Source organism: Ambystoma mexicanum, chromosome 6q, assembly GCF_040938575.1.
Source record: "Ambystoma mexicanum isolate Mex_15411 chromosome 6q, UKY_AmexF1_1, whole genome shotgun sequence".
Lineage (NCBI taxonomy): Eukaryota > Metazoa > Chordata > Amphibia > Caudata > Ambystomatidae > Ambystoma > Ambystoma mexicanum.
Genome location: NC_090937.1, coordinates 847947745 through 847974572, shown reverse-complemented (window position 1 = coordinate 847974572; position 26828 = coordinate 847947745). Strand labels below are relative to the sequence as shown.

General features: G+C 42.3%; 1 protein-coding gene across 3 annotated transcripts in view; it reads left to right on the top strand.

The window, feature by feature from the left end:
- Positions 1-26828, top strand: part of MARCHF1 (membrane associated ring-CH-type finger 1) — a 1944794-nt gene that overhangs the window by 1704233 nt on the left and 213733 nt on the right. For all 3 annotated transcript variants that reach the window (XM_069631376.1, XM_069631375.1, XM_069631377.1), the window contains one exon: positions 25647-25794. In XM_069631376.1, the coding sequence (XP_069487477.1) occupies positions 25647-25794 (148 nt within the window). The remainder of the gene's footprint in view (positions 1-25646; positions 25795-26828) is intronic.

Sequence of the window (26828 nt, the reverse complement as noted above, 5' to 3'; positions counted from 1 at the left end):
AATGTCATGCACCGTCGCGCCTACCGCTTGCATTAACATATTCTTTTTCCTGCCATCGTATATTAGGCTCATTGCCCCCACATATGCCTTGAAGTTGTTGATCCGCAAAGCCCATCTCTGACCCAGATTAACAGTGTCTGGGAGATCGAACGCTCTGGGTAACTGCCATGGCAAAGCTTCTCCTTGTGCCATTTGAAATGCCCCTGAAGAGCACGCAGACACCGTCACTGGCGTGTCCTCTTCCGACATCTTGGGATGTGTGAATTTCCTCGCTGCCTTTGCACCTGCCTTCCACTATGGCCTGATGCACCTGTGCTGCCCTCGTGGTCCTTGGCCTAATAGTCTTTCTGCGTTCAGGCCACCTGCACCTTTCCTGTTAGGCCTCCACATGCTCTGGGAAATGTCCGGATGCACCCTTTCTCTCAGGGCCGTTCTGCAGTACCTCCAAGTGCACAGGCATTGTGCTAGCCACTGTGGTAAGGGAAGAGGACGATTCCTGCTTCCTTATCCTCTGTCAGTAGACCTGCTAACTTAGGCCACTCTCGCCGTCTGTGCGAGAGCATGAGCACCCTCCCCCCTGACCAGCAGCACTTTAAACCAGTGTCTCTCCTTGCGCAGGAGCCGACTGCCACCTGCTGCGCGTGGGCCTCTGCCAACGGACACTCCCACCGCCACGGGCCACCCAGGTCCGTGATCCACACCACACCAGCTCATGTGACGCAGCGGCCTTCAGTTTGCTAAACGTGGGTGGATCCGACCCCTCATCGCCATTGTAATGATCTCTGTTTGTGGGGGGGAGAGACTGCGTGAATGCATAGCTCTCAACTCACACGCTTTTGGCGGGTGTCACCCACCTTGTAAAGGGCTGACTCACCCGCCAAGCCTCCTGCACGCCCATTCATTCCAATGGGTGTCTCACCCGCCAAAAACAAAATCGGGTGATTTCACCCGCCTTTGTGACACAAATGGTTGAGAGCTATGTGAATGTGAGGGGGCTGCCCTCTACTTAAATAATGAAGCGGACACGGGCACTCATCTGCTCACATCAACTTCATTCATACGACTGAGCAGCTCGCCTCCTCCAATGTCACTTCCCCATCTGGCATCCTGCCCACATCCCTGCCTCTAACATAATGAAGCTGACAGACTGGCTGCTGATAAGACCGCCCCATTTTTTTTTAAAAAAAGGGGGCATGTTGAACAACACCGAAATAGTTCTGCAGGGGCCGACACGTTTATTATACTGAGGCGATCTTTTTTTAAACACGGGAGAAATACTGTCAAACAACGCATGCGCAATCAGCATACTTGCATTCAAAATCGTTCAAGTAACGTGAACATTTGCAGATATATTACTTTTACTGAACTTTTGCAAAAATACAAAGCTTGTATGATTAGAAATGTGCCACACAAATGTAGCACGCCCAAAATCCGTCCTGGGTCGCATACCACACGAAATTAACAGTTATGCCAAAAAAATGAATTGTGCGTCTGCTGCCTGCATAACACATTTGCAATAGGAATCCGACTGCACCGCCAGTAGAAATCCAGGCACACACTTCTGCAATGCGCTGACGTCTTTCCAGACAAAACACATTACATTAATAATCGCTGCTTCCAATAGTCAAACAGATAAGCAAGGAACAGCTCTGGCAAGTATAATTTTTGTTGGATCGTCACCTGAGTTGTGTGAAATTAGTGTTTTCATAGTTATGCCATGAGATGTGAGTTTTAACAATGAGACAACTCTTGCATGCACACGTTTATTTTCACACAGCCCTATTATCACCATGATTAGTTATGATTGGCCAGGTCTGTCATACAGCTCAGCATCTCAGCAGGCCTGTCATATTGTTTAAGGGGTCAGTGGATGATTGAACAGGATGTGTGATATCATGCATTATGATGGCTCTTGACTCTGTCAACATTGCCAAGGGGGCTGTCACACTCATAAGACAGATATTATCCCCGAGGGTAGCGCTGGGCAAAGTTGCACATTTGACACTATATTTAGAATATTTCGCTTCAACGGAACCATACACATTTCCCGGAAACGTTTCTTGATTCATAACTTTTTCTCGCATTCTGCTTTGTCAGTCATTTCGGTTCTTAGCATAAATGAAATCCTAAACATCACCAAAATCAATGTGATATTGTTTCTCATCTTCAATGTTTTAAAATGGTCAACTAGCTCTTTTTACCACAGCCTTATAAGTCGAGCGAGGGGCTATTATGTAGGGATAATGGCTTGCCCCAAAGTATTCGCCTGAGACAAAGCAGTCGGCTGTAATTTCCCTCGGGCAATAATGACCCCTTAATCCTTAAATGTATAACGCTGTCAGCACTCAGTGGAAGTACCATTACAGATTTTTGAGTTGTGGATTTGAAGATAACATTTTTTACATTAGTGCTGAGCAATAACATAAAGTGTTGGTGAATTAAATGTGATTTATTTTGTATTGTTTAAATAACAAAGCTGTCTTTATAAGGTAAGCATTTTAATCACAGGTTTTATCATGACTAGGCATTTTCAGTAATGTAAAAGTGAACAGTTGTTCATAGAGAAGTGAAAGCTTTGTTCCATGTTGTAGCTTTCACAATGCTTTACATTGGATTTTACCTTCCACGTTGAAGGTTCAGTGAGAGAAACCTTGCTGGGAAATGTCATGATTGCTTCTTGAATGCAGAGAAATGCTTTCTGTTGTTTCCCTGTCAGAATGCTTTGAATGCAGTAGATATCAATAGTTCAGAGCTTTCTGACTGGGAGGAGGTCACTGATGACCTCCATGTGTTTATCACCTCAGACCATGCAGAATTCAGTTGTCAATCATGTTTTATAATTAAAGAACACAATTGTATGATTGGCTGACGTGACTAAAGTTGTTATGGTAGAACTAGAATTCTGCTGTGATTAAGTGTGCCACATTGTTTTTATTTGGAATGACCATTACATTTTAAATATCCTTTTATCAGCTTCTTCCTGCAAAAACAGGAGCAAATACCGAAAACTAAACACTTAGGGCCCCATTACCGGTACCGTTAAGGGCACTGGTACCGGTAAACCCTTACCGCCTTACTACGCGGTCCCTTTGCGGGATCTGACCTCAATGGCTGGTTTTACCAGCTGTTAAGGAATGGGCCCGCAAAGGGACCTTGGTGCTAATTACGGTACCGCAATTTGCGGTACCGTAATTAACTCCTTCCCCATTCCCATTGAGCCCTATGGGGGCAAAAATGGGAATGGGGAAGTGCCTTGGTGAATGGGGAATTACCGCCCCCGCTCACCTTGGAGTAGGGCGGTAATTCCGCCATCCACCAAGGCGGACAAGGGAAAATACCGTTGGCAACCATGGCGCTAATAGCGCCATGGTTACCGCATACCGTGTAATGAGGCCTTTAATCTTGCCACAGAGAACAGTGCCCCACTATGTTCCCTAGGGCTCCTTTTCACTCTACAATGGTATCCAACTGGTATTTCCCTTATCCAACAAACCCCCTCTCACCAAATCACTGCTAAACCAATTCAGATATGGGAATGTCAGACAAAACCATAGCTCCACAGCCTGGTGCCTTGCTGGCCGAAGTCCAGTGTTTGCTTTGATGAATCATTTTGGTCCATGTAATTTGTCTTTTGGTAGAAAGGCCACAACAGGTGTGGCCAGAGATCAGTTTTTTCTGCGGAGTATGAAAGTGTGAGGTGCAGCAGTTGGGTGGAGGAGGGTAGAGGATGTGAGTAAAAAGGCAGCCACAGGATCAAATGAACTACCTCTAGCCACGTTGGGCCTAAGAGTGCAGACATCCTTTTCGTAATAGAAAAACACATTGTAGACTGGCAGAGAAAAGGCAAGCACTTCGTTCGCAAACTTCAAGACCATGAAACTGCAATTTCCTTGGATAAAACAGAGAGTTCAGGAAAATGTGGGAATTCCGTAGATCGAAAACCAGGAACATGGAATATGAGACTACACTGCAGAAGAGAATTTAAAGGCACACTGTGGGCTGACAGAGAAAAAGAAAGTACTTAACTTGTAACTGCCAAATATCAGAAGGCTGTTCTCAGAACAAGAGAAATGCAAACAGTAAATGGGCCTTGCATTTGAGTGACTAGGCCAAAGGTCTGAAACTACTTTCCATCACATGTGTCTGGTGTCTAAAGTGCATCCTTGCTGACAAAGAGAGCAAAAAATAAAGGGTAACTTTGCAAAAACAGAAACAGTTACCATGGAAAGGTGTGAATTTGCAGATTAGAACAATGAACACATGTGAAAATGAATCTCCATTGCCAGAGTCGTGTGAATAGGATGTAAAGATGAACATTGAAGGCTTGATGCAAGATGTTAAAAAGCCTCATGTGTAAAATAAATTGTAACATTTAAAATCACCAGTTTCTGTTCAGAATAAGTGGCTTCAGTTTCTGTTCAGAACACTCAAACAGTGACATTCCCCTATTGTCTATCTATCTAAAACATATTTCTGAAGCCACAGCAGTGACCAGGAAGGAATTTATGGTGTGTTGGGGCCAGCAACTGGGTAAATAAAGGCAGTCATTAATGGGTTGACCTTTCTGAAATACTTGGATTTAAAACTCAAATCTGTGGTCATATCCCTATTCTAATGACATTTGACAGACACCAGAAGGTGCTTAATGAGTCAGGGGTGGAGTTGTCTTCATCTGCATCAGATGATAAGCAGACCCAGGGCCCAGCCATTGACTTTGCAAGAATTGTAATGGATTTACAACAGGTCAAAATCAACAAAAGAATCAGATGGGCCAGATCACATGTTCAGCTAGAAGAAAAAGAAATGTAATGTGACATTGAAGGACCAATATGTTCATCATTATTTTGCCATAGGGTTGCATAGAGAATCATACTTTGTTCATTTACTCAGGAACCATAAGGCACACAGAAATAATGCAAATATCACAGTGAAGCTTATAAAGAGGCCCATCTGTTGATTCATCGCTCATAAAAATGAACAGATGTTAAAACCTAAAATGTGTTACTAGCTCCCCAGAAGATGTCCTGAAGAAGAGATTAGGGTAGATGATAGCTTGATAATGAGATAACTTTATAGAAAATTGCATGTCGACAACTGTTATAATTTTTGAGTAATTTACAAAGAAATTGTCATTCAAACCTCCAACCCTGTGCCGATACAGGATTTATTTCATCAAGTATGACATGATGAGTAGAATTCAAAAATATGTGTATTGATAGGCTTAGTTAGGTTAAGTTAGAAATTAGAGAATGTTGCCATATTATAGTTTTATAAGTGTACAATTGAAACTATGAAAATGCTATCCCAGATAGGTGGAGTCATAAGTTCAAAGGGATGATGCCTAATAACTAAAAGGGACTAATCAGAGTAAAGGGGAGGACGGTAGATGTCCAATACAGATCAAGAGCCAATAAGATGGAGCATCCTAATTTTAATAATTTGCAGTGTTGTTTAGATTGATATTGATATTGATATTTTATTTCTATCGCGCTCGTACACAAGTGTTTCAGAGCGCGACAAGACAAGGGAGGGGAACAGGGGAGAGCAAAACAGCGATCTTACTAGGCCAAGTGACATTGAGAAAGCGCAAGTGCATGGGAGGGAGGAGAAATGTGCATGGAAGGGGGAGAAGTGGAAAGTGTGAAGCAGAGGAAAAACAGATAAATAACAATAAATAAATAATAAAGCAACATAAAGTGGTAGTGCAGTCAGCAATTTGCAAGTGCTAGGTTTAAGGCAGCAGAAAGGGTAGGTCTGATAAGATCAGGAAGAAAAAGGGGGACTGTATGGGTACAGATACGACCCCACTGCAAGAGGTGGCCGGAGGCAGTGTGGGAGGGTGGCAAGGTGAGCCGGTACCTGGGCCAGGAGGACAGATGGTGGCCAGGTTCACGGTGCCAGGAGAGAACAGATCAGCAGGGGAGATTGGGAGCGAAGGCAGAAGAAAAGAGGAAGGTATTGAGGTGATTCCGTAACCGGAGATGGTTCTCCTCAAGTTTTAGAGTAGCAGGGCGGCTGTTCCAGAGGATGCCCCAGCCGAAAACAGAGATCTACCCCCAGCTTGTTTCTTTGAAAAACGACTGACCCTGAGGGAGTTAGAGGTAGAGGAGCGAAGAGCTCGAGAGGGGAGGTATTTGCGGAGGAATTGCTGAATGTATTTTGGACCCAGGCCCCAGAAAGCCTTGGGGACAATGCAGAGGGTTTTGAATTTAATCCTTGCATCCACTGTGAGCGAATGGAGAGATTTCAGTGCTGGAGAGATACGATCCCAGGGCTTGATGCCAAGGACAGGTCTTGCAGTCCTGTTCTAGATTAGTTGCAGAGGGAGGAGAGTAGAGGCAGGTAGATTTAGAAAGAGGCTGTTACAATAGTCCAACCTAGAGAGAACCAGAGCTTGGGATACCATGAGCTTTTGGGGGAAGAAGAGGAAAAGCAGAGTACCTCTGCGGAGGTGCACTAGGACATTTGACTTTTTAGAGACCTCAGAGATGTGGGCGGAGAAGGAAAAGGTGGAGTCAAAGATGACCCTGAGGTTCTTAGCCTCGCAGGTGGGGGTAGGAGGAGGGCCAAGGGAAGCCGGCCAGAGAGTGATTGGAAAGGATGGTGGAGTGCCAATGAAGAGGCTCTCCGTCTTGCTGGCATTCAGACAAAGATCATTGGTGGCACACCAATCTTGAATGGCATTAGGCAATCAGTGATGAGAGAGGGAGAGGAGGTGACAGAGGGCAGCCTGAAAATGAGTTGAGTGTCGTCAGCATAGCACTGGAAATTTGAGCATTGGGTGAGAGTTGCCAGGTATTGATTGAAAAGCCAGGGCGAGAGGTTAGACCCCTGGGGAACACCACAGGTAGAGAGGCAAATAGATGATAGGAAGGACTCAAGTTGGACCTGGGAGGGTCGATCTGAGAGAAAAGAGGTCAGCCAGGCCAGAGACTGATCAGTGATACCCAGGTTTTCATGGAGACAGTTGAGCAGGATGACCGTGTCGAAGGCAGAAGAGAGATCGAGGAGGATGAGGACAGAGGGAATGTTAGAGTCAATGTTGTAGAGCAGATCTTCATGGATGTTCAGAAGTGCAGTTTCCGTGCTTCTGGCAGCTGTGAAGCCAGACTAGTAGTCATGGAGACAGCCATCAGAATTGGAATGAATGTTAATCTGAGAGACGGCCAACTTTTCCAGGAGTTTGCTCAGAAAGGGAATGGAAATTGGGCGATAGATAGCTGGACAAGAAGGATTAGCTGTGGGTTTCTTGAGAAGAGGATGCAGAAGGGAGTGCTTCAGAGGGGAGGTAAAGGATCCTGAGGCATAGGAGTGGTTGCAAAAATCAGCAAGGGCCGGAGGGAGGGTGTCAATGTGGTCCTTGATGGTTTTAGAGGAACAGGGATGAACCTGTTTTGATGAGGCTTCCATAGATCAGATTTGTCTAGCGACCTTGTCAGGGGAGAAAAGAGGAAAGGATGAGAAGGATGGTCATGGGATGGCTAAAGGAGGGTCAGCAAGCACAGATGGAGAGGGAATAGGATGGGTGGGGTGGAGAGAGTGGACAGGATGGCCTGGGTTTTTTAAATGAAGTGAGAGGCAAGGGCATTGCAAAGAATGTGGGAGGCAAAAGGAGGGGTAGAGATTGCAGCAGGGTCAGCCAGCTCCTTGCAGATTTTAAAGAGTTTGGCTGAGTTGTTAGATGCCGCAGAGACACAAGCTTGAATGTGGATTCTCTTGGTGAGGACAGAGAGTCGGTATTGCCTTTGTAGCAGGCGACAGGCCAGTTTGTCAGAGGATGATGATGTTATAAGGTGTCAAACAAGGGGAATATGAGAGAGCTGCCTGACATCATCTGAGTTGGAACTGCTGACAGAATTGCGGATGAACCAGGGAAGGACTACAATGTAGCTGGGATCTATGCAAGGAGAATCAAATAAAGGGATTAATGCTGGAGGACATTCTTGACTAAAGCTGGAGAGGCCTCTAACCATGTCTGAATGTTCACTTGAGTATCTAGAAGTCTTGCGGACTTTCCTGAGCGAAAAAAAACCCAGAGATATTTTATGTAAGTAAGCTTGTCAGTAAGCTTGTCCAAACAAACCAAGTCTTGTGGGGATTTGTTTGATTCAATAGTTTTCCCATTATTGATTGGTTGGACAGACAAACTAGACCCCTAGAATTGTCATACTATATACTACATTAATGAATTCCCCTAGAGCCAACTAACAATGGGTGATATTGTTGAAATTCTAAATCAACAATATTGTTTACATTGTGAATAAAAATATAGCCTTTAAAGTAAGTGGGTACTCCAATTTTGTTTTTTACCAACCACAAAATTCCCAACTGGAGGGAGGGGTGCATAAAAACAAAATTCCCAGCTGTTCAACGTTCCTCAGACCCTGTCTTAAAGCAGAGGGGTGCTTAATGTAAACTGAATATCTGTGGGGCAGAAAAGTGTCTTGCCAAAATTAAATAGTCAAGTCTCCAAAAGCATACTTGAAAAGCTGACTCCTATGATCAAAGAGAGAATCTTCATGGCATTGTGGTGAGGGAGGAAGGTTATATATATATATATATATATATGTGTTCTGTCTTTAAAAGTCGGTTGTGCTCCAACACTGCCTAGCATTTCCAAGTACAACGGGAGATTAAAAATACAGAGTACTGCATGTGTGAAACTGCTTTTGTCAATAGGAAGGTATTGCATGTTATTTAAATTAAACTTCATGTAAAGTGTATTGATAAGTGTACGATCTGGTCAAGTTTGCTACATGTTATCAAAAGTAAAATTCATGCAAAGTATTTTGCCTGTACTTGTTGTGGGGTTAAAGAGTCTGTGATCTGTGTTATCCTAAACCAACTAGTGTTTTCAATTTGTGTGAAAGGAAGTGTTAGGAAAGAAAAGCATGTGGGCCACAGAGTGAGGTGGCGTGATTTGTGATTTTGTACCAATATACATCTTTCCTATTCATCAATAAATATATATTCTTTCCATACACCAGCCTGGTTGTGGCTTATCTATTGCTAAAGAGCGACGAACCAAGGTGGTTCTATATGAGTCACATATTCTACAGAAGCCAATGAGCACTCCCAAAATGTTTTAAAAAAATAAGTAGCAGAGTGCAAGTGAGATTGACCAACCCTGACACAGGTGGTGTTCAAAATGAAAAAACACCAGATGTTCACACTTGTGGAACTCTCCCATCGCTCGCACACCCAATATGTGTTATACAACTACAAAACAGGTTTAGTATGTTATTCACAGTATAAAAAGCAATACAAAATTATTTCATAGTAAAACAGTAGTGATAATTTGACTGTTCTTGTGTGAGTACTCACATATAAATCATGTTACATCATACATACAACATAAAATGTCAGATTATAGCATGCCATAAAGTTTTCATAGATTTGTAATGTATACAAAAGAAAAAGACTCAATTATATTCTCGTTTCTTTCTCCAGATTATAGACCACAGTGATAAATCCAACATATTCTTATCAAATTCTACCCATTTGAATAAGATGTTGAATTCATTGTAACTGTAGTATTATATTGTCTTGGATATCTGCTCAATGCGTTTCGGGAATTTATTCCCTTCATCAGGAGCTCTTAGTTCAATCTGACGCTACTCATTATCTAGAGATAATCATAAACAGAAGTCAACTGTAAGTTTTCAACTTCTTATTTTGTTCGTTTTCAATGAAATTCTGTCGTACATCCCATTAATAATCACCTAGATGATGCTCTTGAATCCTACGTATTTGTTAAAAGGAGACTTCCTTATCTCTCAATGTCTTTAACAGACCGCAACCTCCTGTAGGTAGGGGAAGTGTAATAACTCAAAAAGTAAAAAGTGCTATATATTATCAAAAACTATAAATCTGGGCATCAGAATCGATCTTATTATATTAAAGAACCAGAACATTTAGAAAAAAGTATACCAGTGCGTGCTTGAGAAGAGTGCGCTGCTCTATGCTGAATCAAGTCAATATGGGGCTTAGCTGCTTCATAATACACATCCCTTGTGTCAGATCTCTTCTTGTGGATCTGGTAAAGGAGACCACTGTTAATCATATGTTGTGTATGTTTATTAATGTGCTTAGATTATGACCAACAACATGGGCTCTTACCTATTGGATGTTTAATCACCACCATCTACATAAGAAAGAGTGGCAACGGATCTGTATTCTAACGGGTGCCCATTCAAGAGTATCTGTGTGTTCAAAGTATCCCAATCTGTAAAAACAGATCAATACCACATGTTAGGGAACTTCAATTGGCCCCAATAGTGTACATTCAGTCATATAGTGACTGCAATTTCGGATTTCATTTCTAAACTCACCTCGAAGATCAGGCGTGTGTGTTTCTCATTTTTTCAGTGGAGCCGCGAGAATAGCGCTCCAAAAATGGCTGACTTTTGTTTACAAACGTCATCATGTTCAAAACATGATGTCACACGTTGATTTACTGTTTCGCAATCTTGGCCCCATTTACTGGATAATCTACCATCTATACATATCTTTTAACATCCTCCTGATGAGAACGTTAATGTGGTTGCCAAGAGTTTGAACCAACTTAGTTTCTATGTCTAATGCAAATGGAAATTGCATCATGATCTATTTCAGCAAGCCTGGCGTAATAATTTCTCTCAACATAAAGTTTAATCAATATAAATAGGTCAAATGTATTTATAAACTGATTGGTGGTTTGTTTATAGTTGACACATTAAAATCAACTCCATTGTCATGCTAGGGGTAACTCATTTGGTAATCCATCATCCGTGTGTTTATTATGTGGAACATGCTCACAATCGTAGCATCCCCACAGTTTAGACTGGTGTGCTAACCCAACTGATAACCAAGGAGTATACATTCACAATATTGGTTCAATTCATCCCTACTATATTCTGCACAATTATAGTAATAGGTATAGTCATGTGGTAAGTGTAAACCATCGCACAACATTTAGGAAGCCTATGTCTGTATATTATAATAGTCTGTCCTGTCTCATCCATTATTCAATGTGGTCTTTCAAAGGAAGGAGCCTAAACTAAACTCCTCATTCATCCCATCAGGGGTTAGGCTGTTTAAAGTTTCAATCCGGTAAATCTCTCTTTGGTTCATGTGTTTTGCATGGTTTCCTCCCCAATGTGCTTTTTTTAATAACTATCTCCAGGATAATCACTTTAAGCTGTGCAACGGTGTGTTATTTTTCATTGAAATGTCTAATTTATGTTGTATGTATGATGTAACATGATGTATATGTGAGTAATCACACAGGAACAGTAGAATTATCACTATTGTGTACTATGAAATCATTTGGTATTGCTTTGTATTCTTTGAATAAAATACTAAACCTGTTATGTAGTTGTATAACACATTTTGGGTGTGCGACGGACGGGAGAGTTCCACAAGTGTGTGGACATCTTTTGTTTTTTCTATATGAATCACAGACAGGTCTAGGTTGACGTAAAATGAATATTGGTGTATTGCTTTTGATTAGGGAGGGAAGGAATTCCCTGTTTTGATTGTTGCTGCATAAATATCTCCAACAACAAGTTTTGAGTAGTAGGAGAAACTGGGACTGTGGGTGATACAACCTTGAAAAGAAGAATGAATGGGTTGGCTGGGCAGGCAGGCCTGGAGATGGGGATTTGAAAGGGGTAGTATGTGAAGACTCCACATTAATTAAGTATAGTGTCATGGGAGAGGGACATGCAGTGGTGGTGCAAGCAGGCGATTTGGAGAAATGGGTTCACGTAAAAGCATCATTGGGTGATAAAGCAGGAAATAGGGTTCAGGAAGTTGGGTTTGGGAGAGGGGGGCTTCAGTGAGACAGGATCAGGCACTGCTCATAGAACTGCTCTAAATCTACAAAGGAGGCTCAGTTGAAAACATGGAGTTAACCATACATCGAGCCGAGGACACCCAGTGCATTGCAGACTGATTTGAACAAAACCAAAATTGCATATTGTCAAACTATCTGCAACGCAATCTGAGCAAAATGGAATTCCTGCTCCTCCACCCTGTACCGAACTGCATGTTGTCTCTTGAGTCATTAGAGATGATAGAAAAGTATAGTCTGCAGTGGAATTCTCTGGGTGTCATGCTTGACAGCAAGCTGCACCCTCACCAAAGTCCGCAAGATATCTCAGCTTTGTCACAGGTTGGCATGCCTGCAGTGCCAACTCAGTCCTTCATCCTCCAGAGATCCGCAATTGAGTAATATTAATTATTACACTACTTAGAGACGGGAGTTAGCTGGCATGTAAAATATTATTCATTATTTTATTACCATTTTAATTATACCTTCACTTAAATAATGTTCTTAAAGTCACCAATTAGCATGAAATATGAAACTCTTTCCGACCAGAGTTGTGCCTGTCCCAGCTCATCTTCTGGAAGGAGCGCAATGCCTTTGCCTTAAAAAAAGAAAATAGTATGAATTCCTGGAAAATGTCTACCCTGGGATTGAAAGGCAATGGTCAGGCTTCGTGCTATAGTGTTTCATAAATTAGAGATACACAGTCAAGTGACGAAAGCGAGGAGCTACAAATTATGCTGCTGTAAGCAGAGACTCCCACTGTCGGCCCGATTCATGGAATATTTGCCCGGTTCAAAGTGAATTTACACTGCTGAAAAGTGACTTTGCACTGCCGACACAAACCCTGATTCAAAGTGTATTTTTGCAGTGCAAAGTCCGGGCAAAGTCCACGCATAGTCTTTTTTGCAGTACACCATGACTTTGTCTGGACTTTGCACGGCAAAAATACCCTTTGCACAGTTCTTTGAATCAGGGTTTGTGTCGGGCAGTGCAAATTCAGTTTGAACCAGTCAAAAATTCCATCAATCGGGCCCTGTAGCTTCCCAGAATATTTTGACTAATACTTCAACATCAACGTACACATTTATTTGACTAATAATGGTCATACATCTCTCTTTAAAACAACCCAAAAGTAGATGCAATAGTCATTCTGTTTTACTAACGTAAATATTCCATAGGTTTAAATAATACAATAAAAAGTTCATAGCTAGAAACCACTTCATTAGTAAAACAGAATTATTATTCCACCTACTTCTGGATTGTTTTGAAGAGATGAATTAAGACTATGGTCTATAATGTTTGAGTCAATGGAGCCATTTTGGCCTCCTTTTTCACATGTAGTATCGGGAAATGTAGTATTACTTCACATGTGACGTTCCACATTGCTTCCTTTCAAATCTTTCCCACCTCTTCAAAACTCCAGATAGCGATTTATGGTTGCCAGAGTAACATCTGTTAGCATTCCCATCAAAATCCCACCCTCCATGCCTTCAATGTCACATATTGCTGGCATGCTCCAGTCCTATGAATCCTGTAAGCACTTCTTCCACATGTGGCCTAATCCTTCCCCCAGTAACTCTCCTCCAACAATATAGTTATTAAACAGCGCAAACATCAATCGCTGGAAAGGTGAACCACATGGATCGTTGGTAAAATTGAACCGCATCCTTGAAATCTCTACGTGTCCAGATTCATCACGAAAATGTCACTTTGTGTCTATGTGTACGTTCTGGGTTTTGTATAGCACACGCCTAGCTGGGGATACAGGGATAGGGTTGAATAAAATGCGTAGACTTAGAAGTCTAGTCTATTAAGAGTACACTTGGATGGTTGTGGTCTTAGAGAGAGGGGATGAAGCGGGCTACAGGCCTACAGGCTACGGGCAAGTGGTACGGGTGAAGGAGGCACAGGTGGACCCATTGATGATTCATTTGTTGGCCGCTCTGCAGCTGTGATCCGGCTGAAGCCATATTTCCTGTATATGTCACTCGATCAGACCTTTCTAGCTGTACCGCCCTTGGCCACCTTCTGCTATGAGAGAATAAACCAGGTGCGTTCTCTATAAATACCCCCAACACCATTACGCCCCAATTAAACACCCCTCCAGGGCACCTCATGGAAACTAGTCATTTAGCAACGCCTCCCACATTTTGTATGCCTTTTTCTGTGCCAACTCCCCCTGGAAGACACCCAAAGGTGGAAAGTAAATAAACAAGACCACCCCATTGATCTGCCTCCAGATATGGTACTTTTGGGAGTTCAGTTCAGGGGCGAGAATGGCAACCTCTAGACTCTAAGAAGGCATTGCATTGTTTACTAGCACTCTTCTTTATATATTATTTATCATGCATTAGCAATTTTAGAGTCTGCACACTCTACGGTATAAAGAGCCATCTTCAGCTTGATTTATCAGCAAAAATTATTAATAACAAGTGGCACGCTTGTACGCTGTATTTTTACGATTAAATGCAGTTTGTAACGATAGCACAGAATTTACAAACACATCTGGCAACGCAGCATTCAGACAATCTCATGTCATAAAAGGTTGTTTTTTCAACGTTAGTGGTAAACTGCTGCTTACACAGCCTGCTATGGAGGCCCATGAAATACTTTTGATCTCTGCACCTTCGGGTAGGACATCATCAATATTGTTTACACTCACCTTCAAGTCCTACTTGCCCAGGGCTGTAAAACAATGTGCAACGGAACGTTGTAACCCCTAAAAATCAATGTATGATAGGGGCCACAAATGAGTACTGCACTACTCCAAAACGGAATACAGACATACATGATACATGTTAGTCTATGACGGCTGGGGTCTGTGGGCAAAGGAATCTGTTTTGGATTTTTTTAAATGTATTACCCCGTGCAACTGAATGCTAAGGTTATGACTTTTTTTACACAATTGTTAACATAAAGTGTGCTGCAAAATGCACCGTTTTAACCCAATACATGTATTCAGGGGAAGGAGCACCCCAATTACCACTTGGTTTGACTGAGGTGCCCTTACTACACTTTGCCACTCACTCACTCACTCACTCACTCACTCACTCACTCACATTTGTGGGAAAGATGTATGCCCCTCACCAGCCTCCATAAAATCAAGTTGAGTAGGATATGTACCAAGACCCGGCACTGGTTTATCAGCATGCCATACAAAATGGGCATCAACATTAATTTAAACATGCTACTTAGAGCTGTTGATAGCAAGATGTGAAGGCCACAGGCCTATTTCTGACTGAAAAACATTTGAGCAGCATACATTTCTTATGTGATGAAGTCCCGTGTCTGGTTATGGAGATTACCAAGTTGGTGACTCAGGGGAGTTAGTGTCACCCTCTGCCCGTGGATGCTGGGGACAAGAGGCAGTATGGGGATTAGTCCCTGCTAACCCTGCCTTGGGCCCTATCACATGGCAGGGGACAATCACATTGCCTCACTACTGGCCGGTCCTTGCGGACTGGCCTCTCCCCACTCCAACAGCCCATTGGGGTTGAACAGCCCTAATAGACTTTACCCTTACCAAAACTGTTCTGAGACTTTTCAGGACAATAATGAGGGACCCCATCCCCAACTGAGAAAGTCTGACGCTCTCCCTAAGCAGCCGAAAATCTCCAACATAAAAAAAGACATCTTTCCTTTTTAGAAAATAATTTCCCTCCACTCAACGATGGTATCATGTGTTTTGATACACTTACCACTTCACCTGATAGATCAAAGAAGTTATTAGATAGAGTTAATGGGACCCACGGGGAACTCCTGAACTGAGGAGATGCTCTGTTACTAATACATGACTTCCAAAACATGGAGAATTCATTGCAGAAAGCAAAGTTACAGAAACATTGTTCCCCAGCAAGATATTCTCAAGCCAGTAATAGAGTGCGTCCTTTTTACTGTGCTCAGTATGTAAAAACAGAAATTGTTGATCAAGCTTGCCCCGTGTGTTTCCAGCATGAAATTCAAGTACTGGAAGCATCGAAGGCCGCATCTCAGTGCAGGCAACATCAGGGAGGAAAACTAGCAAGCAAGTTGGTGGACAGGCCAGTTATGTGCTTAGTTCAGCCACTGGATAAAAGCAATCTCAGTTGCCTCAGAGACAAGAACGAATGCAGAAGACTATAAAATCACGCATCGCCATATGCTAAGTGTGGGTAGAAGGAACAGGAGGTGTGTGCTTGAAGAAGAATGTAGAGTGGTGGATGAAACAGAGGCAAAAGGAGATGGTGAGAGCTAAGATAGTGAAAGATGAGGCGGTGATGTCAGAGGGAAAGAGTAGACAGGAGGAGGTTTTGAGAAATTAGAGGAAGTAGTGGCATCTGAGGGAAGGAGTTAACAGAAGGAGGTGGTGAGAACTAAGGGGTTGATATAGGAGGTGATAGCACATCTGGAGAAGGGAGATGAAGTCAAGGAGAGAAGGTGAGAATCAGGGTGCAGGAGGAGCTGGTGAAACCCAAAAGGAAGGGGGAGGTAATAACAGCAGAGGACAGAACACCAACAGAGGAGGTGACACCAAGGGTGAGAATTATACAGAGAAGGGGGGGAAAGAGCAACATGAGTTAGAGGTAGTAGTGAAGGCGGTACATTGTAGGTTGAGTGAGTGTGCAATAAGAGGGAGAAGGACATATCCCAGGGGAGAGAAAGCAGAGGGGTGGAATAGAAGTAGCAACAACAGGGAGAGAGAGGCCAGAACAGGTGATATGATTCTGAGAGGTGCAGGAAGATATAAGGAACTTAGGTGGTGAAGGAAGGACTAAGAAGAAGAGGGAGGTCCATCTCTTAGATTTCCAGAAAAGGAAGGTTCTAGTGGGCCCGCTCAGACCTACGCTGTAACAGACAGCAGGAAAAGGAATGAGATGGGCCAGGGAGATTATTGTGATATTAGAGAGGTGGGGAAGGAGAAATCAGGCGGATGCTCAGACAAGCAAACACCCCAGAGACCCCTCTATAGCTCTCCTCCAGAAATCCTCCATCTAGATCAGTCAGAGAAGAAGGGTTTGGCCATCCCAAAGCTCGCAACAACAGGAAGTTGGAGTGAGGCAACCCATTGTAAACTATACGGACTAGGACAATTGAGTTAGAGGCCACATAAGCCAAGGCAACCACTAACAGCAGAAGAGATATTGGACAGGGGGGAGGTATTTGGGGGAAATGGAGCCAAGCCCATATAGGGAAAACCATCCTGGCCATTGTTGTGTTTGGGAAGATCCAATTTTTATTGAAGTTGTCTCTACTGTGACATATTCCCTAATTAAAGACTTGCTAAGAGATTTGCCTGTGAGACAGCCTAGGTCTTGGAAGAAGGTCTAGGACAAAAGATGACTAGGGCAAAGTAGTATTAGTAGGAAGAAGGGGATGAACATTGACTAAAAAGTCTAAAGTTTGGGATAGATGAGAAGAATTAATGATAAGTACTAAGACAAAGGAGAAGGACTAGGGTGAAGGAGCTATGCTAAGATGTGGGAGAAGGATGAACAATAAGGGTTATGATGAGAAGGACCAGGGCATATGACTTGGATAAAGGAGAAGGACAAGCATGAAGAAAAATGACCAATACAAAGGATGAGGATGAAGAACTAGAACAAAGAAGGACTAGGATGAAGACAAAAGAAGAAGTAGAAAGATGAAGGAGAAGGACTACAATGAAGAAAAGGACTAAGATGATGTTGAAGTCTTGGAAAGAAGGTGAAGGACAATGGAGATAGACTAGGATGAAGGAGATGGATGAAGGAGAAGGGCCTAGAGTAAGGGTGAGTCCAAAGGCAAAGGACCATGATGAGGTGTAGGACTAAGATGAAAGACTAAAATGAAGGAGGAGGATTATGACTACAATGGAGCTCTTGGATGATGCACTAGGAGTTCATATGAGGGACTAGAGTGAGGTATTAGGTCAAGAGACACTATGATAAAATACAAGGGGCCTGATTCATGGGAATGTGTGCAGAAATCCCACAAGGGCAACACGCTGAGAAGGACACTTGTCGAGTCTGCATGCAGAATGAAAAATGCGCACCCCACGTATTCATGGAATTTACAGCACAAAGTAAGTGTAATCGCAAGTCCCAGCCGGAATATCCCCGACACACCCACACACAAAGCATAAACAGCCAGAACAGTTACCTTTGTACTTACACCTGCCTTTGGGTGGCAGATAGTATGAAGGAATTGTGTGGCCATTTACCAGCCAAGAGGCTGTGCGATCAAATCCATGAATATGTCTTGTGCCGTGCAATACTAGTCGTCCCTCGGAACGCCCATTTTTTTAGCAAGTTCTTTCTCATTTCAGTGTCCTCCCCCCCCTTTCCAGCTATCTGCAGAAGGCATGCCCAAGCTCTGAATGGAGTCTCGCGCAAGGCTCACAACGGCTCACATAGATGAGTAGAGCCTGCGCAAACTCCACTCAAGTCCAGGAAAAGTACTGCACATTCAATTCCATGAATCGACGAATACGGAGTTGCGCACAGTATTTTCCAAGCAAATGGTTCCATGAATCAGGCCATAGGAGTTCAATAAGAGCCTGGAAAAAAAGAGTAGGACGAGGATGAAAGACTAATATGGGAGGCTATGATTGGGATGAGAGGCTAACAGTAGGGCTATGATGGGTGAACTTGGTTCAGGCCTAAAATGAGAAACTAGAGGTAGAATGAGGAAGAAATTAGAATGAGAGACTGTAAGTCAGAAGTCATATATTACAGAAAACTGTAGTTTGATTTTATTAACCAGTGCCTCTGCTGATACTTGCAGGGAGAAGAAATCATTGTTACTAGTAGGACAAGAACAACATATGTGATAGAACCAATGCATGCCAACACCATTGCCAGTTGCCATGCCAGCAAAGTACTCTGCTTTACAACACCCTTTCACTTCTCTCTGTAGCTTTAATTTGGTCACATTGTAGTGCTAAAGTTCCACCATATTTTCCAAATCCAAAAATGCTTTCAGAGCTTAATTTGCCCTCCAAATTTTTAATATGGCTTATGGACAATACAAATCACATAACCACACATATGTTTATAACTAACTGTGCCAACAGCTATAATGTAAAGAGCACCACTACACAAAGCCTCAAAAGAACTGTACTTTCACGACACTGCCATATCTTCAAAGGTAATTTTATTAAATATAGAACTTAAAGGTGAAGGAATTATCCACCCAGGCTCCTGCTACATCGCTTTTCACCTTCAACATGGAGCATTGGCAATGCAGCTATGTTTCTGTGACATAATAATTTAAATAGCACTTTATCTTTAAAGTGGAATTGCATAAATGTACTCTTTAAATACATTGTCATATTCGATTTCAGTCAGTAAATAACTTTATTTTGGCTTTGAGCCATAAAAGTATTGCAGAACAAATAAAAACAATACATTTTTAAAGAAGAAAAGTAGAGCAGGAAAGGAAAACATGACATTCAGTCAATTTTTTAAAACAATTGTGCAGAAAACCGTAAACCCAGTCTTTTAAGTATTGAAAGGTTTAGGATATATCAGAACAAACTGATGGATGTTAAAACATAACACGGGAAAACCATAGGTAAGGACATAGTAGCATCCCTTTGACATTGTCTATTGGCTCTTGGGCTGAAGGGTATTTGCTGTAAGCCTTTTCACAAGTGGAATCGTATTCGGTCCCGAAAGCACTGTCCATCTTGATGTATTTTCCCAGTCATAACCACTGGGTATTATTACACTGTTCCTGGTTGGTTGACATCCTGCCAGAAAACTAAATATGCGCTTTGCAATAGTTGTGCTCTTGAAGACATTTTTGATAGAATCAAGAACGTTGCTACCCCTCTGGCTTTCCCTTGAGCAACTCAGGATGTGTTCTTGTGTTGCAAATAGGCGCCATGTTATAGCTCAGGGCCAGCGTGCACATTTATTGACGAGTGCTTCTCCATGTTCATGAGCACTTGACATCGGTTTGGGTACCCTGTCTAAATATACAGTCCCCTCAGATATCTGAGGAATTATTGGCCCTCCCGTGTTTACCTGGCGAATTGAATGGGGGAGACCTATTTGGCTCTCCACCTTGTCATGTACAGTTTTTAACCTTTATTCCTTGTCCACCTGTGAATTAGCCATCTGGGACAATGCGGAGCAGGTATACTCGAGGACACTCCTATGGCAAATATGGCTAGATGTGGCTGTTTCATATGGCAACCCTTTATCTACAGTTGCACATGTGGGGTTAATGCTTAGTGTATTCCCCTCCCACCCTCATTGGATTTTGTGGTTTTGGTGGCTTGAATGTTACTAAGGCAGATTTCAGGCAAGGTTGGGCCGGGTTCTGCCAGTGTATTTGAGACTTTTTTTTTACATCTTGCTGGTGCAGTAACTTCCCTTTGTTCAAGCTTTTCCCAACAGCATCCACCAATGAACGGACCAATGTCTTTAAAATGAGAAGTTCAGCGAGAACAAAGCTGCTCTGAAACTCTTTGTGTGCTGAGTTTCCTTCACCGGACTGTATAGGTGAACATTCTACCGACTGTTCACAGGTTGGGCGTGGCTTTAGCAACCAATTGTCCAAGCCAGCACAGTTACCAGCCCCCCTCCCCACGTAATCAGTCAGGCAAATGTCTCCAACCAGTCGTGACTGATTCTTGGTGCCCCACGGGCCGTGATCACATTCAAAATAATCAGAGGGCTTTTCAGGGATGATCGGCTCAGGTGTCTAAAGACCCTGCTCGCCATTTAGAGTTCCATTAGTGATGGCCAATGGATGGGGCTGCCCAAGTCTACACTGCCTAGGATGTATAACGGGCAAAACAGCAGATGCAACAGTGGACACAGAATCGGGGGTATTGGTAAAGGGCCCAGTAGACTGGACAGATGTAGAAGAATAATGGTCAGCGCTTCCCTTTTGTCCAGGATCATTAGGGTGACACGTAAGAGGACACATGGGCTTGTCACTTTTAATAAGGGGCTCAACATTGCACCCTCCCCAGGAATCCAAGCTGACTGGAACATTAGATGAACACAAACATTGGTTTATCTCACTAATAAGGGTTTAAGCTTCCCCCTGATGCCCAGCTTGTGAACAGTGTTCCAGAAACACTCAGAACCGTTACCAACCTTACTGTTTTTAGGAAAGGGTTGAAGACTCATCTTTTCAGATGATGAACTGGGATACGGGGGATTATGACCACCTCATGGCTTAGCGCAGACGTCCCTATTGTATTGTTTTGTTTTTCCCACGGGTTATCGGCGCTATACAAAAAATAAATACATACATACATACATACAAATGAATGAAGCAAGCTAGATTCGGCAGTAGATAGCATCGAAGATGATGGGGCCGACACTGATGTGGGATTTTTCTTTTCACTGACAACAATTTTAGTTTGGGGAATGATACCATACTTTGTTCCGAAGTACTGGATGTAGCAGCAGGGATAAGGGTTCCCATCCCATCTTGACGCTGTATAGGAGACTAGCAAAATCCCAATTTTTAAAAATTTGATTTTGTGGAGATGATAATATGCTCAGAGACCCTGCCCAGGTCAATAATCGCTGAGAGTCATGAAAATGTCACAGAATATCAATGTCAGCACAAAAGTTCCATTCGCCTTGTTTCCTTATTATTTCCAGTGATGGTCCAACTGCGCCTCTCACCTGTTCAGAAGAACTGCTTCGGTGCTTGGTGGATCCACTTGTCGCGTGTGCTGCAGTATACAGAAGGCAGAGTAACACTCCCGGGAAATCATTGAAGTCCTGTCAGCCGCCAACTCCCTGCGGACGCCAAATCCCATGCCCTTTGCCACGAGGGCTTCACCCTGCGAGGGGCAGCCGGAATGGAAGTATTGCAGAGGGCGTGGCCCTCTACAAAGTTGCCTGCAAGGCTTCCTGGGCTCCCGCACCCTTTTCCCCTCAGGCCTCACTCTGCTGGGGGAGGCCGGGGTGGAAGTAATGGAGGGGGTGTGGCCTCCTGCAAAGCTGCATGCAAGGCTTCCTGGGCTCCTTGGATTGGTGCGGCAACTCCCATGCCCTTTTCCTCACAAGCTTCACTCTGCTGGGGGAGGCCAGGATGGAAGTAGTGGCGGGAGCTTTGCCTCCTGCAAAGCTACCCACAAGGCTTACTGGGCTCCTTGGATTAGTACAGCAACTCCCGCGCCCTTTTCCTATGAGCATCACACTGCGGGGGAAGGCCGGGATGGAAGAAGTGGAGGAGCATGGTCTCCTGCAAAGCTGCCTGCAAGGCTTTCTGGGCTCCTTGGATTAGGGTGGCAACTCCCACTCCCTTTCCCCTGCGGGCTTCACCCTGCGAGGGGAGGCCGTGATGGAAGTAGTGGGGTGAGTTTGACCTCCTGCAAAGCTGCTTGCAAGGCTTCCTGGGCTCCTTGGATTAGTGCAGCAACTCACGCGCCCTTTCTCCCGCGGCTTTCGATTTCATGTACATGCCTTAACTGACACATACTTCTTCTCATCATGCAAAAATAATTCAAGAACAACAAATAATCAAAACGTATTGCATTTAGTGACAAAATAGTATGTGTCTCTTTCCAATGAAAGCCAATTTAACAACAAAAAACTGACAGTGCCCATCCACCTTTGAAGGACAAATACAGATTTGCACAGTCCCATTATATTTGTATTTTAAATTCACATTCATTAAATAAATTCTCTGAGAACTTGTTATCGATATTAAATGCATACTTTCCTTTCTGATAGAGTTAATGATATCACAATGAAACAACAATACAAAATTGCAATTTCTGAATTTGTCTAACATTGTCACAGTAACTAGCTCGCATATATCTTAAAACATCAATCTGTTATAAATATCCAAATATTGCAATTCCCAATTTGTGTCAAAAAGGTACTGATCTAATAATCTAAACTCAGAAAAGGAGAAGACCCTTACATCTGTTCACAAGGAAGAGATGGTGCCCTCCAGCAATATTGTGACCACATGGATGTGCAATGTTTAATTTCATGATACACTTTGATTCACTTTGTCTCAGCAATAATTAAGGGATATCATATCTAGCCTTTGTGCTATTCCTCTATTCACCCACTCACCTATGGTGTTTCAGAGGGTTCTGTTCTTGATGCTCTATTGTTCTCGCTATATACCAGCCCTCTTTCTGCTATTTTTTCTTCCTTTGGAGTCTCCCATCACTTATATGCTGATGACTCCCAGATCTTTCTTTCCTTTTCTTTCTTTTATGCTGACATGCATTCAAACCTTCCTGCTTGATTACTTGCCATCCAGTCCTGGGTGGCCTCTCACTTTCTTCACCTTACATCCTCAAAAAGTACATTTTTCATCATGCCTGCACTATCCCTCGCCCGCTAGTCCCTCATACTATTGTTATCCCTCCCTCTTCTTCTATTACTCCCTCTCCGACTGCCCTCAATTTGGGTATCATCTTCGACTCCTCCATTTCTGTTGCTTCACAAATATCTTCTGTCTTTCGTTCATACCGCCACCAGCTGTATATATACAGAAGGCTCGCCCTTTTATTACCACTCCTGCTACTAAACTACTGCTCTCCTCGCAGTATTATCCTGCTTTTTCGATTGCTCTTCTATCCCTTTTGGTCTTCCTGTGTACAAACGTGCCCCTTTCTCCTCTATATATAATTCCTCTATATGTCTCATTTTCTCTCTATCTCTGCATGAGCCAATTTGCTGTGCTCTCCCTTCCTTGGCTGTCCTTTGAATCTCGTTTTGTTGTTTCATTTTCTTTGTATAGTTTTTAAATGCCTTAATCATCTTACCCCCTCTCACCGTTATCCTACATTTCTTGTCTCTTTTTATGCTCCAAATCATACTCTCTGGTCTCAGTCTTAATTTCTCTTGTCCATCAATCGTCCTCCATGCGTGCCCTCCCGTTTTCGATCTTTCTCTCTGTTTGCTCCAGTTTTGGAATACTCTCCCTCTCTCCATTCCCTCTATTTCTACCTTACCTTTGTTCATAACTCAGCTTAATAACTATCTGCTATCTTCTTGATTAGACTATTCTTTTTATTGCATCTCTTGTACTGTACCGTTTATTGTTTTCCTTTCCAGCGTTATAACGTAAGGCGCTATAGAGGTCAAAATAAATCAAATCAAATATTGTAATCACTACAAACTACAAGAGTGCCTTCTCACTCATATCATTATATAGGTTCTGGATATCATGTTCTTAATGACCGAAATACTTTCCTATATCCTTATTGTAACCTTTTAATTGTGGTGCTTTCCATAGGGTTACGAAAAAGCAAATACAAAATGGTCACAGTTGCAATATAGTAGATCAGTAATCCTCACAAGAAATGGCTTATGCATGTCCATAATCTTTGTTTATTCAATGCATAAGGACACTCAGAACAACAACCACAAAAATGCCCACAGACCCTTTGTCCAACCCGGAAGCAACTTGTGACTAATATATCCGTATAACCGTTTTATTTCCTGTAAGTTATAATAGGTACATTTTCCATTTACATCACAATCCGGATGTAGAACGTTCCAATCTCTCCCCAAAAAGTTATGCATCACTCTAGATTGAGTATAAAGTTTGGTAAATAAATGTATAGCTGGACATGCCAAATTTTCATTCATCAACTCTTTCAATACATCCTCCCTATTGACTATCCTAACTTTGGACACAGTGCTGTGGAATGTCAATTGTGGGTAACCATTGGCCTCCGAATATATCACAACCACTTGACAAAAATGTCATCGATATAGCAAAATCACAATAATATGTTATTTGCCAATTGTTTGCCATTCCCCGCTAATGCTGTCTGCTCCTGCCAGACAACTTACAAGTTGGCATAAATTAAAACAAAACATGAGCCCACTGCAGTGCCATGTAGTTGCATGTAATATGTCTTGTCATGCATAAATCAATTATTTTACAAGAGCATAGCTGTACGAACCAAATATAACAATATTTCAAGGCTAAATAGCCACCACTATATCTGATGGATGCATTTAGAGACAGCTTACATGTCTAATATCTAATGTCATGAACTACATGTAGTTGTGCTGGGAAATGCACTGGATGCACGAAAAGGCATCTATAGAATCACAAACAAAAGTAGGGCATGCTAACACTTAGGGGGCAAACAAATATTCTGCTTTGCAATACACCTTCAATTTCTCCCCTCTAGCATTGTTTTAGCCACAACGCAGTGCTAAGGTGACACCATATGTGCTAAATCCAAACATCTTTCTTAAAACTAAATGTTCCCTCACATTTAAAATAAAGAGGGATATCAGCGTTGCATATCATATTGTTCTCAACATGTCTCAAATGTGCATGGATAACTCTGGAAACATCTGTACTGTATGTATCAAATTCTCCGACTGTTAAATGTCAATTCCTCTACTTTCTCAATAAAGTTTCACATCTGTTTTGCTCTTCGATAATCCTCGTCGGCTGTTGTTTACATCTGGAGAATTCTATGTATTATTTGGGGGCAGCTTTTCATTCCTTTCTCTTCTGTTTCTCTACCTTTTACTACATTTGCTGCCTATTTCTCTCTTTCTTTGAATTAAACTCAAGTATTTGCCACGATCACCTAAAATGTTGCGGGAAGATAGAATGCATAGTTTGTCTTAATTTCAAAACTGACAAAAATCGTTTTTTAAGAATTTCGTCATCAAATGATATGATGATAGTTTTATCGTAAATTTTATGATTTTGTTGAGACTGTTTTTTAAGGAATTATAGGGAATTGTATCTAATAAGAAAATGTGATCGTATGAAATTAATGTTATGTATGTTTTTAGATGTTATTCGATTATTTATATGTGAAACGTTCCATGTGGCACTAAATCACACTATAAATACATGAAAAAAGAAAAGTAACTAACAAAAGAAATGTATCTGTTTCCTTTTCTAGTGGGAGAAACTACAGATGACAACAAGCGAGAGAAGAAAGATAGTCTGTTCTGTTACTTTCCACATTATCGCCATCACATGCGTAGTTTGGTCCCTCTATGTATTAATAGATCGAACTGCAGAGGAAATAAAGCAAGGAAACGAAAATGGTAAGTATTTACATGTGTTTATTTTTTTTATGAATTCCATTTTATTATTGCTTTGTTCACCAGAAAGCCAAGGTTGCAACTGGATGCCAGAACATGCCACCACATTATCAACCTTATTGCGTGATGTTGCCACAATAAATCGGTAAAGCAAACATGGGAAGTATAAACCATTAAATAATGACCATCAGAACAGCTCTTTTTGAACCGAGCTGTTGCGCAACAGGTTAGCATCTTCCTTCGAAATTCACTCTCAATTTTGGACATTGTGTCATGCAGCATTTCCTGACGCATGGTAGCACTTGGGTGCTCATGAAAGCGGCGTAGAAGAATGGTTGGGCACAGGAGACAGTAGAGTGGAATTGGTGTTGGGTAAATAAATAGTCTATTAGTCTATTAGTTGATTGATTTGATCATTTGTTCTGACCAGTGAAAGATGGAACCAGAGCAACTTGCTACATGCCCTCTGTATTGTGACCGATGATTCATAAACCACCGGCATTAGACATCAGTCCTGGCCTTGTTCAGCATGCTACAATGTTCTGTTGGAAAATGATGTTCTGGGGGATTAAAGTTTATGTGGTAAAGTATAATGTAATGGCAGTGTGATGGTTGGTTCGATCTACTTGTCTATGCAATCAATGTGTGGCCTGTCAATGTAGAAGAAAGGAATGAAAACTCAAATCTGAGTCGGTATTGATCGCAAACTAACATGGCAGATTCAGCAATATCCAACAACTTGAATCAGGGGTGATTATAGGATCTGCCAGACCCTGTGTGGCAAAAGATGTGAAGTCCCCTATTTTGCATATGTATTGCCGTCACCAGCTGTGACCTCATCGAGAATCATGAGAAGTTCAATTTTAACGGTTTGCCATGAGTTAGCCAAATGGCATATTTCTTAGGTGTGTGAGATATATGAATGGTCACTATAATGAATGCATATGAAGCAACACTAGTCTATTAAATAGTGAGTGGGGCTTGTTTAACAGTGGCAATGTGATACCCTTTCCCTAATTGGAAAGTGGTTAGCATGA